This window comes from Macaca fascicularis, chromosome 14, assembly GCF_037993035.2.
Source record: "Macaca fascicularis isolate 582-1 chromosome 14, T2T-MFA8v1.1".
Lineage (NCBI taxonomy): Eukaryota > Metazoa > Chordata > Mammalia > Primates > Cercopithecidae > Macaca > Macaca fascicularis.
The window spans coordinates 76,716,620-76,731,823 of record NC_088388.1 but is presented as its reverse complement, the minus strand read 5'-3'; the positions used below and the strand labels follow the sequence as shown (position 1 = coordinate 76,731,823).

At 42.1% G+C, this 15,204-nt stretch overlaps 2 protein-coding genes across 7 annotated transcripts in view; one reads left to right on the top strand and one right to left on the bottom strand.

Annotated features, from left to right (window-relative positions):
* Positions 1-14,130, bottom strand: part of AAMDC (adipogenesis associated Mth938 domain containing) — a 69,183-nt gene extending 55,053 nt beyond the window's left edge. For 2 of the 4 annotated variants that reach the window (XM_065528772.2, XM_065528771.1), the window contains exons 1-2: positions 14,029-14,130; positions 3,850-3,967 (exon numbers count right to left, since the gene is read on the bottom strand). In XM_065528772.2, coding sequence (XP_065384844.1) covers positions 3,850-3,861 — 12 coding nt within the window. In that variant the 5' untranslated portion in view covers positions 3,862-3,967; positions 14,029-14,130. The remainder of the gene's footprint in view (positions 1-3,849; positions 3,968-14,028) is intronic. The other 2 variants (XM_045371241.1, XM_005579175.3) reach the window with 2 other exon arrangements.
* Positions 14,131-14,536: 406 nt separating this feature from the next.
* The window catches only part of RSF1 (remodeling and spacing factor 1), a 158,420-nt gene continuing 157,752 nt past the window's right edge, over positions 14,537-15,204 (top strand). For all 3 annotated transcript variants that reach the window (XR_012423556.1, XM_005579173.5, XM_065528764.2), the window contains exon 1: positions 14,537-14,742. Coding sequence is in view for 2 of the 3 variants with exons in the window: in XM_005579173.5 (XP_005579230.3) it covers positions 14,556-14,742 (187 nt within the window). In the remaining variant the exon portion in view is untranslated. The remainder of the gene's footprint in view (positions 14,743-15,204) is intronic.

Below are 15,204 nucleotides of genomic sequence, written 5' to 3'. Positions count from 1 at the left end.
ATATGGCTTTTTCTGCTTGCATGGGCACACCTGGTATTTCTTTCTCTTCTTATAAATTCACCCATCCTATTAGATTAGGGCCTGACTCTTACGACCTCATTTAATTTCAACTACTTCCTTGAAGACCCTATCTCTAACTACAGTCATTTTTAGGGTTAGGGCTTCAATATATGAAGTTGGTGGGGAGTGCACATTCAGTCCACAGCAATTTCTAGGTAGGAAATTAAAGAAATATGTTTGAGGGAATAGTATATGAACTGGATCTTAAAATTCAATTGAGAAAAAAAGGAATATTTATTGGGAACCTACCATGTACCAGATATTTTAGATCTATTATCTCAACAACATCAAGATTCGAGAGTGGTTAAGAACTTTGTTCCAAATTATATAGCTAATAAGTGAGAAAATGAGAATTTGAATCCAAGTCTGTCTGACTCTACAGCCTGTATTCTTCAATTCACTTTACCATTCTCCTCCAACCAATATTATTATTTTCTTTTTTGAGACAGAGTCTCACTCTGTCACCCAGGCTAGGGTGCAGTGGCATGATCTCGGCTCACTGTAACCTCCAAGTGATTCTTGTGCCTCAGTCTCCCTGGTAGCTGGGATTACAGGTACATGCCACCATGCCTGGCTAATTTTTGTATTTTTTGGTAGAGACAGGGTTTCGCCATGTTTGCCAGGCTGGTCTCAAATTCCTGACCTCAAGCGATCCGCCCACCTCAGTCTCCCAAAGTACTGGGATTACAGGTGTAAGCCACCACATCTGACCCCAACTTAAGATTCAACAACTATTAAATAAGGAAATGTATAGGAAAATTATAGAATTTGGTATTAGGAAAACAACTTTTTGGTAGATAAAATGTCACTGTTGCTTTTTTGGGAGTATCAACAAGGAAGATGAGTCTGATTTAGAAAATAAACCATAATCATTACATGAGTTAAACATACCCCAAAGCATAGTGGCTTAAATAAGACAAAGTTTAAAGTCCAGAGGTAGTCAACATAGGGCAGGTATAGTGGTTATCTCAAAGTCTAGGAATTAGGCGGCTTGCAGGTTTCAGCCTCACAGTCTTGATGATGAGGCCTTCACTCTCATAGTTTAATATGGAGCTCTGGTGATCACATCCATGTTCCAAGCAACAGAATAAAGAGATAAAGTGGGAAGGGGCAAAGGGTATATGTCTGGTGTCCTTTAAGAAATTTCCTGAAAGGTTTCAGAGAATACTTCTGTTTGCATGTTATTTGCCAGAATATAGTCATGTGGTCACACTCAATTGCAAAGAATGCTAGATCTATCTGTTCTAACAGGCAATGTGCCCAGCTTAAAAGTAGAGATTTCAAGGGGAGAATATGTATTAAGGAGGTACTAGTCTCCGAAATAATTATTTATCCTTATACATCAGGTTTTTGTTCTTTCTTTTTATAAAAATATGGATACCCTTTGGACTACTCTGGTGTAGCTCATGAGATAACATTCATTTTTTTAACTTCTATATTCCACTCGTAGTATTAATTATCAATAATGTTACAGTTTCTGAGTGGTAAAGGTGAGATTGGGAACTAAAGTCACCAGATGTCAAAAGTTATGTCCTTTCCATTATACCTCCTTATCTTGATACTAGAAACATTCTTCTGCAAGTACTTAATCAGTCTTTTACTAGGCATTTGAATTACCCTTAAAATCCATTTTCTTAGCCAGGCTGAGTGGCTCACGTCTGTAATCCCAGAACTTTGGGAGGCCATGGTGGGTGGATCACCTAAGGTCAGGAGTTCGAGACCAGCCTGACCAACATGGTGAAAACCCGTATCTACCAAAAATACAAAAATTAGCTGAACAAGGTGGTATGTACTTGTAATCCCAGCTAGTCAGGAGACTGAGGCAGGAGAATCACTTGAACCTGGGAGGAGGAGGTTGCAGTGAGCCGAGATTGCATGACTCTGTCTCAAAAAGAAAAAAACAAAATTTTCTCCATGAAATTCATCACAAAAGATGTAATGGTTTCCTCATGCCCTTCTCACTTTGATAATAAAATCATAATTAAGAGGTTCTCTGATCTTCATTATGTTTTTACTTCTGTAGAAACTTTGCATCTTCTCATTTCTTCAAAACTACCTAAAGTGTTTAGTTCTTTGTTGGGAATGAAACCATTGCTTCCTTAACCATTAAGTGAGTTTGTTTACCATTTGTATTTGTTGATATGTAATTTGCATTTTATTCATTGAATTAGTATTTATAATCTTGGTTTCTGTATGGAGTATATATGAATCTGCATGACTATGTCTAGGATTATAAGCTTTTAAAGCACCATAAAAAAAGACATATAATGGAACACTTTTTCTGCTGTTGACTTTACTTAATACATGGTGGTAACCAGTATCAAAAGCAGTTTTCTTCATCTACAGTTTGTATCTGCTTTCAGTTGCCTTTTCAATTTATTTCTACTCAAGAGACATTTTTGAGCTTCTAACATGTATAACTCTTTGTGCTAAGAGCTGGCAAAATAAATAATTAGGAAGGTAGAATTACTCAAAAATAAATGGAATCATTTCATGACTTCAAGAAGAAAGGTCAAAATCTAGATGGAATGGTAGATAAATATTACTATACAATTAACTGTAATACAAATCAGATTGTGCTAAGTCCAGGGTGAGTAGAGAATTTTAATGTTACGTATTGATAAACATTCTAATAGGTACAAACAAAGTACAAGGGGATAATAGCAGGAATAGTGATTAACTCTGAGAAGACTTAGAGAGCAGTGATCTGAGATCCACCACTGCACTCCAGCCTGGACAACAGAGTGAGACCCTGTCTCAAAAAAAAAAAAAAACATATATAGACACACACACACACATATATGTACACATACATATATACACACACACATATATATATACAAAATAAAGTGCACAATAAATGTAAGGAGCTTGGATCATCCTGAAACCATCCCTGCCCCGGTCTGTGGAAAAACTGTCTTCCACGATACTGGTCCCTTGTGTCAAAAAGGTTAGGGACTGCTGTTACAGAGCACAAATGGACTGAATTCTTCTTTGACAACATCACTGTAAGCCTGGGTATAAAAAAAATTTCAAGAGGCAAATATGGGGAGAACTGAGGGGTAGGGGGACTTTTTTTTTTTTTTTCTCAAAACAGAGGGTACTACATGAGAAAATACTGGAAATACATTTGAAGAATAAACATAAAAGTTCCTCTATGGCTGGGCGCGGTGGCTCATGCCTGTAATCCCAGCACTTTGGGAGGCCAAGGTGGGTGGACCACCTGAGGTCGGGAGTTTCAGACCAGCCTGATCAACATAGAGAAACCCCGCCTCTGCTAAAAATACAAAATTAGCCTGGTGTGGTGGCGCATGCCTGTAATCCCAGCTACTGGGGAGGCTGAGGCAGGAGAAGCACTTGACCCAGGAGGCGGAGGTTGCAGTGAGCCAAGATCACGCCATCGCACTCCAGCCTGGGCAACAAGAGTGAAACGCCATCTCACAGAAAAAAAAAAAAAAAAAAAAAGTTCCTCTATTTGTGAAGTTTCATTTTATAAACTTATAAACTCAAAGAATAAATTTATATATGAGAATCAACCCTGCCAGAAATACATGATGCTGATGGTTATTTGTGTATTGCCACTTCCAAACCTGTAATTTTGTAAGTACAGTTGTCTATTGTCAGTGTGATTAGAGTACAGTGAGTGATGTAGCTGGAGAGGTAAATTGAGTTCAGATTATGGTGGATATCATAGGTATGTCAAGAGATTTGGACTTTAGAGAAAATGCAGTCACAAGATGTTTGTCAACAGAACAGTGACATAATTTCATACAAGATTTAAAAAGATACCTGGCCAGGCATGGTGGCTCATGCCTATAATCCCAGCACTTTTGGGAGGCTGAAGTGGGTGGATCACTTGAAGTCAGGAGTTCAAGACCAGATGGGCCAACATGGTGAAACCTCATCTCTATTAAAAAAAAAAAAATTAGCCAGGCATGGTGGCACATGTCTGTAATCCCAACTACTTGGGGAGGCTGAGGCAGGAGAATCACTTGAAACTGGGAGGTGGAGGTTGCAGTGAGCCAAGATCATACCACTGCACTCCAGCCTGGGTGACAGAGTGAGACCCTGTCTCAGAAAAAAAAAAAAAAAAAAAGATACCTAAGTAGTGCGAAAGGTGGCTGCTTCTTTCATGTTGTATGGAAGAAATTATATCCCATAGTAGGCATGGCTTGGGAGAGTAAAATCAAGAAGGTAAGGGTAGAGCAGGGTATATTAAGATTGGTTCCCAGAACACCAGAATGATAATCACATCATATGCTTGCAGTTACCAAGGCTCCAACAGAGATCTACTAAGTAAGAATTTCAAGGAGTAGCCAAAGAATCTGTATTAATCAGCTGATGGCCATTGGGTTGTCTCCAATTTTTGGTATTAGAAACAATGCTTGTTATGAACATTTATGTAAAAATTTTTGCATGGACATATGCTCCTTTCTCTTGAGTATAGCTAGGAAAGGAACTGCTGGTTCAAATAACTTTATGTTTATCATTTTGAGGAGCTATCAGACTGTTACATAGCAGATCCACAACTTTGTAATTCCACCAGCAGTGACGAGGGTTCTGCTTTCTCCATATCCTTGTCAACGCCAATTTCAAGCCGTCATTGTGGGTGTGAAGTGATATTTTTTTCTTTCTTTCTTTCTTCTGAGACAGGGTCTTGCTTTGTTGCCCAGGCTGGAGTGCAGTGACATGATTACAGCTCACTGAAGCCTCGACCAATTCTCCCATCTCAGCTTCCCAAGTAGCTGGGACTACAGTTGCAAGCCACCACACCTGGCTTTTTTTTTTTTTTTTTTTTTGTATATTTTGTAGAGACAGGGTCTCGTCATGTTGCCCAGACTGGTCTCAAACTCCTGGACTCAATCAATTCTCCCACCTCAGTCTCCCAAAGTGATGGGATTACAGGCATGAGCCACTGTGCCCAACCATAAAGTACTATTTCATTGTGGTTTTCATTATTTATTTCCTGATGATCAAGATGTTGAGTATCTTCTCATTTGCTTGTCGGCTATTTGTATATTTTCTTTGATGAAATGCCAATTGTTTTTTTATTATTGATGTATTTTTGTAGAGCACCCAATCCTGTTGCTGTTTGGGGTGCCACTATGTAACCCACATGGACCTATGGGACTGAATAAAGGGGGGCAAATGCGGGAATAAAAGACAAGAGACAAAAGAGTGTATTTGGAAGAAGGGGTCGGGGGCACCTTGCCTCTAGTGGACAAGGGCCCTGAGCTTTACACAGCCCTCCGTATTTATTAGGCAAAAGAGATAGCAAGAAATGGAGGTGGGTGGGGGGTGGGTGTTGGCGGGCTTGTAAGACTGCATTCTTCGAACAATAGGCGCTAGATTTCTTAACAGATAACTATCCCAGGGCCAGGGAGTGAGGTCCTCAGCAAACCTTTTGGTGGCAGGGCAGTATCAGTTTGCCAACATCCTGCATTCATGATAAACAGTTTGCTGTTTGATCATATAGCCTCCAGCGGAATGCTGAGTTGGTCATGATCCCTTTGGCCTTTTCAGCTCCCAACATGTTTTTAACATCTTCTAGATGAATCTCTTACTGGATATATTTTTTCCTATTTTGTAGGTTGTCTTTTGACTTTCTTTTCTTCTTTTATGTACAGAGTCTTGCTCTGTTGCCTAGGCTGGAGTGCAATGGCACAATCATAGCTTACCACAGCCTCAAAATCCTGGGCTCAAGTGATTTTCCCACCTAAGGCTCCTGAGCAGCTAGGACTACAGGTGTGCAGCACCATGTCTGGCTAAGTTTACAAAAAAATTTTGTAGAGATGGGGTCTCACTATGTTTCCCAGGATGGTCTCAAATTCCTAGCCTCAAGTGACCCTCTGGTCTTGGTCTCCAAAAGTGCTGGGATTACAAGCATGAACAACTGTGCCCAGACTTGATTTTCTTTCTTAAGCCCCACATTTGGACTGATGGTCTTGACTTTTGATACATGATTTTGTAAAGCACACAGGTTTTTAATTTTGATGAGGTCTATTAATTTATTTTTCCTTTTGTTGCTTGTGGATTTGGTGTTACTTCTAAGAATCCATTGCCATATCCAAGGTCTTAAAGATTTACTCTTGTTTTCTTCTAAGAGTTGCATAGTTTCAGGTCTTACAAATGTAGTCGTCTGAAACATTCTGAATTATTTATATGGAATTAATTAGGGGTTCACCTTCATTCTTTTCTATGTGGATCTCCAGTTTTCCCAGCATCATTTGTTGCAAAGACTATTCTTTCCCCATTAGATGGTCTTGGTATCTTTATTTTAAATTAATTTACTCTAGATGTACAGGTTTATATCTAAGTCTCCATTCTATTCCACTGACCCAAATGGCTATTTGTTATTCAGACTGACTACTACAAAAAAATACCATAGATTGGTAACTTAAACAACAAAAATTTATTTTTGACAGTTCTGGAGCTGGCATATCCAAGATAAGGTGCTGGCCTGACTGTTGTCTGGTGAGGGCTTTCTCCTCGGGTTGGAGATGTCTGCCATCTCTCTGTGTCTTCACATGGCCTCTCCTTGGCATATGCATGTGAAGAGAAAGAGCTCTCTATTTCTGTTCTTATAAAATTACCAGTTCTATCACATTAGGGCCCCACCCTGATGACATTGTTTAACTTTAGTTAACTCCTTCCTATAGGCATTATCTCCAAATAGAGTCACATTAGGGGTTAGGGCTTCAACATATGAATCCGGGGGAGACACAGCCTGTCATATGCCATTACTACACACAATCTTGATGACTGTAGCTGTGTAGTAACTTTGGAAGCCAGGAAGTGTGAGTCCTTCAACTTTGTTCATCATCTGAAAAACTGTTTTGGATATTCTGGGTTCTCTGAATTTCCATATTATTATTAAGATCAACTTGTCAGTTTCTACAAAGAAGCCAGCTGGAATTTTGATGGAGAGTGAATCTGTTGAATCTGTACTTCAACTTAAAGAGTATTGGCATCTTATCGATATTAAGTCTTCCAATCCATGAATATGTGTTTTCTTCCCATGTACGTCTTTTTAAATTTCCTTGAACAATGTTTTATAATTTTCAGTCTTATATTTCTTTTTAAGAAATCTCTAAATATTTTTTGATTCTATTGTAAATAGAGTTATTGATATCTTTTTTTGCTGTTTGTGTATTTTGTTTTGTTTTTTTGAGATAGAGTCGCGCTCTGTCACCCAGGCTGGAGTGCAGTCGTGCAATTTTGGCTCGCTGCAACCTCTGCCTCCCAAGTTCAAGTGATTCTCCTGCCTCAGCCTCCCTAGTTGCTGGGAATACAGGCGCGCATCACCATGCCCAGCTAATTTTTTGTACTTTTTAGTAGAGATGGAGTTTCACCATGTTGGCCAGGCTGGTCTTGAACTCCTGGCCTCAAGTGATCCACCTACCTCGCCTCCCAAAGTGCTGGGATTACAGGCAGGAGCCACCATGCCTGGTCTGATTTCATTTTTGGATTGTTCATTGCTAATGTATAGAATAACACGTGATTTTTGAGTATTTATCTTGTATCCTGCAAACATGCTTATCTATTTGTTCTAATAGCTTTATTTGTGGATTCTTTAGGATTTCCTATATACAAGATCAGTAATTTACGATAGAGCTTGTTTTACTTCTTCCATGCCAATCTGGATGCCTTTTTTTTCTTGACACATTACACTGGCTACAACCTCCAGTATAATATTAAATATAAGTGGATATTAGCAAACATCATTGTCTTGTTCCTGACCTTAGGAGGAAGGAATCAGTTTTCAGCATCCCGTATATTAGATATGGGTTTTTCATAATGGACTTAAAATCAGGCTGAAAAAGTTCCCTTCTCTTCCTAGTCTATTATTTTTAACATGAAAGAATATTGCATTTTGTCAAATGAGTTTTCTGCATCTATTGAGATGACTGTGTTGTTTCTATCTTTTATTCTGTTAATATATTATAATATATTGATTTTTAGATTTTAAGCCAATATTGCATACTTGGGATGAATCCCATTTGTTTATGGTGTATAATCCTTTTTATATGTGGCTGGAACTGGTTTGCTAGTATTTCATTGAGAATTGCTGTGTTTGCTAAATTCACATGAGGTACTGGGCTTTTCTTGTGATATTTTTCTCTATCTTGCTACTAGGGAAAATCTGTCCTCACAGAATGAGTTGGGAAGTGTTCCCTCTCTTCTAGTTTTTGGCATGAATTTGTGAAGCACTGGTATTAATTCTTATTTCAACTTTCGGTAGACTTGACCACGAAGCCATCTGAATCTGAGCTTTTTTTCTTTTTTGAGGGGGGTGGGGGCAGGGGCAAATTTCAAATTCCCAATTTGATGTTTTTTTTTTTTTTTGAGATGAGTTTCACTCTGTCACCCAGACTGGAGTGCAGTGGCCCCATCTCAGCTCACTGCAACCTCTGTCTCCTGGGTTCAAGTGATTCTCCTGCCTCAGTCTCCCAAAGTGCTGGGACTACAAGTATGTGCCACCACACCCGGTTAATTTTTGTATTTTTAGTAGAGATGGCGTTTCACTATGTTGGCCAGTCTGGTCTTGAACTCCTGACCTCAGGTGATCGCCCACCTCGGCCTCTCAAAGTGCTGGGATTACAGGCGTGAGCCACTGCACCCAGCTCCAATTCAATATTTTTTCTTATTATGGGTTCATTCAGATTTTCGTTATTCTTGAGTGAGTTTCCATAGTTTGTGTTATTCTAGAAATGTGTTCATTTCATTGAGATTATCTAATTTGCAGGCACAGTTATAGGGTCTGGTGTATCTGTTTCAAAGGTTCAGTTGCTGGGTGTTGTTGGAGAAAGACTGGGTAGCCGGTGTAGCAGGGGTGTACTCAGGAGGCTCACGGTAGCGACTATGCTGCAACTGGCATGTAAATATAGTATCTTAACAGTTTAACAGTCAGTACAGCCTTTCTGGTCCATACAAGTGAATATCAGGCCTTGCTGTACAGGATGTCAAACTGCCAATGATTATCCCTGTTCTGAAATATTTAATAATAAAAATTTTAAATGTAGACACATAGCTATAAGACATAAAACATAGTAACACAGGCTGTCCCCCATCTTTTTTTTTTTTTTTTTTTTTGAGATGATGTCTCACTCTGTCACCCAGATCGGAGTGCAATGGCGTGATCTTGGTTCACTGCAACCTCTGCCTCCTGGGTTCAAGTGACTCTCCTGCTTCAGCCTCCCGAGTAGCTGGGACTACAGGCATGCACCACCATGCCCACCTAATTTTTGCATTTTTAGTAGAGATGAGGTTTCACCATGTTGACCAGGCTGGTCTTGAACTTCCACCTTGGCCTCTCAGAATGCTGGGATTACAGACATGAGCCATTGCACTTGGTCCCCCACTCATTTTTCTTTTCAGTAAAAATCTTTATTCCATCAGAGAAACCAATCATTTTTTTTTTCTTTTTTTCTTTTTTAAGACGGAGTCTCGCTCTGTCGCCCAGGCTGGAGTGCAGTGGCCGGATCTCAGCTCACTGCAAGCTCCGCCTCCCGGGTTTACGCCATTCTCCTGCCTCAGCCTCCCGAGTAGCTGGGACTACAGGCGCCCGCCACCTCGCCCGGCTAGTTTTTTGTATTTTTTTAGTAGAGACGGGGTTTCACCGTGTTAGCCAGGATGGTCTCCAACTCCTGACCTTGTGATCCACCCGTCTCGGCCTCCCAAAGTGCTGGGATTACAGGCTTGAGCCACCGCGCCCGGCCCTACCTCACCTTTTTTGAGCTCAAGGTACATGAAGCTAAAAACCTTTAGCTTTTTTTCTTTTTTTTTTTTTGAGACAGAGTCTCCGTCGCCAGGCTGGAGTGCACTGGCGCGATCTCAGCTCTCTGCAACCTCTGCCTCCCACGTTCAAGCGATTCCCCTGCCTCAGCCTCCCAAGTAGCTGGGACTACAGGCACCCACCACCACACCTGGCTAATTTTTTGTATTTTAGTAGAGACGGGGTTTCACCATGTTGGCCAGGATGGTCTCAATCTCCTGACCTCGTGATCCACCTGCCTGGGCCTCCCAAAGTGTTGGGATTACAGGCGTGAGCCACTGTGCCCAGCTTATTTTAGCTTTTTTAAAGTGAGTTTTAAATATACCTAATTTGCTCATCCTTGATTAGGAATTCCCCAAATTGGCTCTAAAATGGAATTCAGTTTGCCTCAACATACATTTACTGAGCTTATAATATTCACTAAAAAAAAAAAAAAAAAAAAAAAAGCAGCCAGGCGTAGTGGCTCACGCCTGTAATCCCAGCACTTTGGGAGGCTGAGGAGGGTGGATCATGAGGTCAGGAGATCGAGACCATCCTGGCTAACACGGTGAAACCCCGTCTCTACTAAAAATACAAAAAAAAACTAGCTGGGCATGGTGGCAGACGCCGGTAGTCCCAGCTACTCGGGAGGCTGAGGCAGTAGAATGGCGTGAACCTGGGAATCGGAGCTTGCAGTAAGCCGAGATTGCGACACTACACTCTAGCCTGGGAGCGATAGAGCGAGACTCTGTCTCAAAAAAAAAAAAAAAAAAAAAAAAGGCAAAACAAAAAACTGTGTAACAAATGCAAAGATAACATATGAAGGAGACAAAAATGTGTGTAAATTTTGATAAAAGGCAGACTGGTACCAGTGCTAATTGGGATTATATAGGAATAAACCATTAACTTTTAAAATTGAAGCATAATTGCACTGCATTTAGTTGAATGCAGTGTTTATAGATTTCAATGAATTTTGAGAAATAAACTTGCCAACAAAGATATAGAAACTATCTACAAAGTCCCCTTGTGTCCCTTTCTAGTCAATACCCTACTAAGTTCAAAGGAAACAACTACTTTGATTTCTATTGCCACAGATTATTTTTGACCTTCATATTGATGGAATTGTACAGTACTTAACTCTTTCGCGTCTGCCTTCTTTTACTCAACATGTTTTTAAGATTCAATCAGGCTGTAGTGTGTATCAACAGTGTGTTTATTTCTATAGTTTTCTTTTCTCACTCTTGAGTAGTCTATCACAATTTATATTTTTGTTGATGAGTATTTGGGTTGTTTTTGACTTTTTGGTATTTTTAATAAACTAGCCATTCACTCTTATTGAGCAAAATATTTCCCCCAATAGGACATGAAGTCTGAAATACCTTAAGAAATTTCTTATTCATAAACAAGGTTGAACCAAGTGTAACTTAATGCTTATTTAAAGGCCTCTTCATGGCAGTAGCAATAAATCAAACACAGGTTTTAAAAATAGCTACTCTTTTTTGCACCTTTACATTTCAGTCAGATAAATATAACTCATTTACATAATTACATAAATTGTGGTTAAGCTCTGTGTTCCACAATTTCTCTTAGCCCAGGAAGGCAAGAAGTGATGACAGCATTATGGGTGTCATTTATTTTCAAGAACAGACTTCAGTGAAGGAAGGCATGACTTAAACCTTGCTTTGTAGTAAAACACTTCATATCTTTGGGTGGATGTAACTTTCTGATGCCAAAGGACTCTGTTTCCGTGCCCATCTAGATTAGAAAAGGTAGAAACTCTAACCTTATTTATCAGTCTCTGACTAACAGTGTGAGCAGTGAGAAAAGAAAACCATAGTAATAAAGCTTTATTTCTTTTTTAGAATGTTATTTCACAACCTCACTGGAATGTGGGAAGTGGAGTACTGTAAAAGCTGGAAGCAAAGATAGAAAGTACAGGCAAGGTTCACATAATTAATCTTCCTTTTAGGTTTGAAGGTTCTTTCCATAGATATTCCTTCACAAAGATATAATTTTATTTTAAAATAACCTGTACCTGGCTTTCATTTAAGGTCAGTTAAGTAACCAGTATATGAAAGTCTTTGTATGTTTCCACAAACTGTAAAAACTGTATTCTGGGTCGGATTACTCCTTTTTTTTTCTTTTTTTTTTTCCTGAGACAGGGTCTAGTTCTGTCGCCCAGGCTGGAGTGCAGTGGCAACTACTGCCCCTACATTGGATTACAGATTAAGTTTCACTACCTTGCCCAGGCTGGTCTCCAACTTCTTGGCTCAAGGGATACGCCTGCTAGGCCTCCCAGAGTGCTTGGATTACAGGTGTGAGCCACCCCACCTTGCCCAGATTATTCTTAAACTGGAGTCTTCAGGTCCCCAGGGTCAAGAGATATATACTTGACAGTTTGGGAGTTCTATAAAAATGTTTTAGTTTAGTGTTTCATTTCAGTAATTGCTTAAAAACAGTATTTTCCCACTCATTAAACTAAAACTTCTTTGGCAGTGATAATTCATAACCATAAAGACATTTTCCTGAAGTAGGATTTTAATTTCTTAAAAACTTTTTTATTGTGGTAAAATACATGTAACATAAAATACGCCATTTTAACCACTTTTAAGTGTATACTTCAGTGGCATTAAGTACATTTACAGTGTTCTTTAGACTTTCATTTCTTACATCAGTATTTTTTACAGTGAAATTTTCAAAAGTATTTGTCAAGTTTCAAAAGAACCTTTTTCCTTTAAAAAGGGTTTGTATACTACTCAAGACTACGAATCACTATTCAAGGTAATAAATTATTCTTACAATATAGAATTTTTCTCTTGATAAATTGAGCATTCTTTCTTTAGATAATGGGAATAATATACACCCTTATGGTTTTTCCCCTTTTTAAAACCTGGAAATGAAGAACAAAGTTCAGTGTTTGTGTCACTATTTTTCCTGTTACTCATATAATTATTTGCCCATCTATTTCTTATCTTTCTTTAATTATAGATTTCTCTTTTTTACAGGGTTTGTGTGGTACCTTACTTCAAATTTTTTTTTTTTTTTTTTTTTTTTTTTTTTTGAGATGGGAGTCTTGCTCTGTCGCCCAGGCTGGAGTGCAGTGGCGCGACCTCTGCTCACTGTAACCTTCGCCTCCCGGGTTCAAGGGATTCTCCTGCATCAGCCTCCCAAGCATTTCTGGCTAATTTTTGTATTTTTACTAGAGACGGGGTTTCACCATGTGGCCCGGGCTGGTCTGGAACTGTTGAGCTCAGGTGATGCACCCACCTCGGCCTCCCAAAGTGCTGAGATTACAGGCATGAGCCACCGCGCCCAGCCAAATTCTTTTTAGGAATTAGGTACTACGTAAGTTTTAAATGCACTCAAAAAATTCTCAAAGTAATAAATTGTACGCTAAATAAATATAGCAGAATTCAGTCTCAATTATAGGAACTCCTTTTTTGATAACTAATATTTTTAAAGTACTCACTATGTGCTAAGGTACTGTGCTAATCACTTTTCTGTGATTTATCTAGTAATACCGTATGATATAGGTACTAATATCACCCCACTTTAAGGAGTTTAAAGAAATGAAGAAACTTCCACAATGTCATGAAGTGGTCCCGCTAGGACTCAAGCCTGGCTGAATCCAAAGCTCAGGCTTCTAAGCTCAACCTGCTTATCAGGCTGCACATTCTATTTTACATTATTGGTAGTTTCTCTCTGGGGTTCTTTGTGGGAATGTTCACTGTCCCCCCACCCCGCCCCGCCCCGAAGTGGAACCCTGTCTTCTAACAAACTTTTTGCTGTTCCACCGTCTCCTGTCGTGTTCGGCCTCTCAGTGGAGTCCCAGCCCACACTCCGACTCTGGTCCCTGAACAGAGCCCCTTCCCCTCACACCATAGTCCCCTAGCAGAGCCTGGTCTCCTCAGACCCTCTTCTCCCAGCAGGGCCCCAACTCCTCACTCCGACGATTCCCCCAGAGTTCCGTTCCCTCAGATCCTGCTTTTCCAGCAAAGCTGCGATTCCTGTACCTCAGCAGAGAGCAATACTCCCTCGGCAAACTTTCAGAGAGACGTCCTACAGAAGTCCCAGCCCAGGGCACCTCTCTACCTTTCCCCTTCCCAACCTTCTCCCACAACTGGGCTTTCCCCCGCCCTATTCTCTTTTTGTTTATTCTCCTCAACCTCACCACCCTCTCGTGGCCCAGTTTCAGGATTCCCCCGAAAACTCACCCACCGCACTGTCTCCTCAAAGTTGCGTTCCCAAACGGCGCAGTGCTCTCCCCGCACTTAGGTTGCCAGCGCTGCTCCGGGATCTGCGCTCCCCAACTGCCCTCGGGTAATACGCCTTGCAGTTGATCAGCGCCCGAAGCCCCGCCCCCTCTGCCTCCATTGGCCATTGTTCTCGAGAAGTCCCGCCCCTCCCGCTTCCAGCCCGCCTCCCCGTCCCGCTTCCCTTGTTTTCATTCCCCCTGTCACACGAGGCAGTGGCAAGCCCGAAGGGGAGGAGAGAAGGGGGCGGAAAGAGGGCGGAAAGTGAAAGGCGCAGAAGGCCTCTCTGTCTCCCGTCTGACTCGGTTCTCGACTGCTCCGGGCCGCCGATGTATTGTGGGATCGCAGAGCCGTCCCTGAGACGCTGGGATCCGCAGAGGAGCCCACTTGAGAGCGCCTCCTGTCGTCCGTAAGGCTGTCCTGCCATCCCTCGGCACCCCAACTTCCCCCGCCCCCCCATCGCCTCCTCCTCCATCCTCCAGTTCAAAATGGCGACGGCGGCGGCAGTGGCGGCGGTGATGGCTCCTCCGGGCTGCCCGGGTTCATGCCCCAACTTCGCCGTAGTCTGCTCCTTCTTGGAGCGCTACGGGCCGCTGCTAGACCTGCCTGAGTTGCCGTTCCCTGAGCTGGAGCGGGTGCTGCAGGCGCCGCCGCCGGACGTCGGCAACGGAGAAGGTAAGCGAGGGGCCCGAACGCCCGGCGGGAAGCGGCCCTGGCGCGCTCCTGTTCTCTGCTCCTCACAGACGCTCCAGTTCTTCGCGGCTTGGGCCTCTGCGGCTCTGTCCTCCCCCTGGGACGCAACTCCGCCGGGCTGGTCTTCTCCGCCCAGCCCCCGGGGTCTTGGGCAGTGGGGAGGCGGGGCGGAGGCCCCCTAGGGCCACTCGGCCGGGCGGGGAGCTGAGGTGGGGGCGTTGCGGGCTAGGTGTGGGCTGGAGGCAGGGAGGGGTCATTGTGTCGGTCGGCAACCCCAGGGACTGCTGCTTCGCGGCGGAGGGCGGCCCCCCACCCCGTCTCCCCCTTGGCGGCGGGGGAAGGGGAGCGCAGGTTCCGGCCAGCTTTGCGCTTTTCTCCTCCTCCCCACCCTTACTCCCTCCCCTCCTCCCACCAGTCTTCCCGACCATCTCGGGGAAGGCTGGG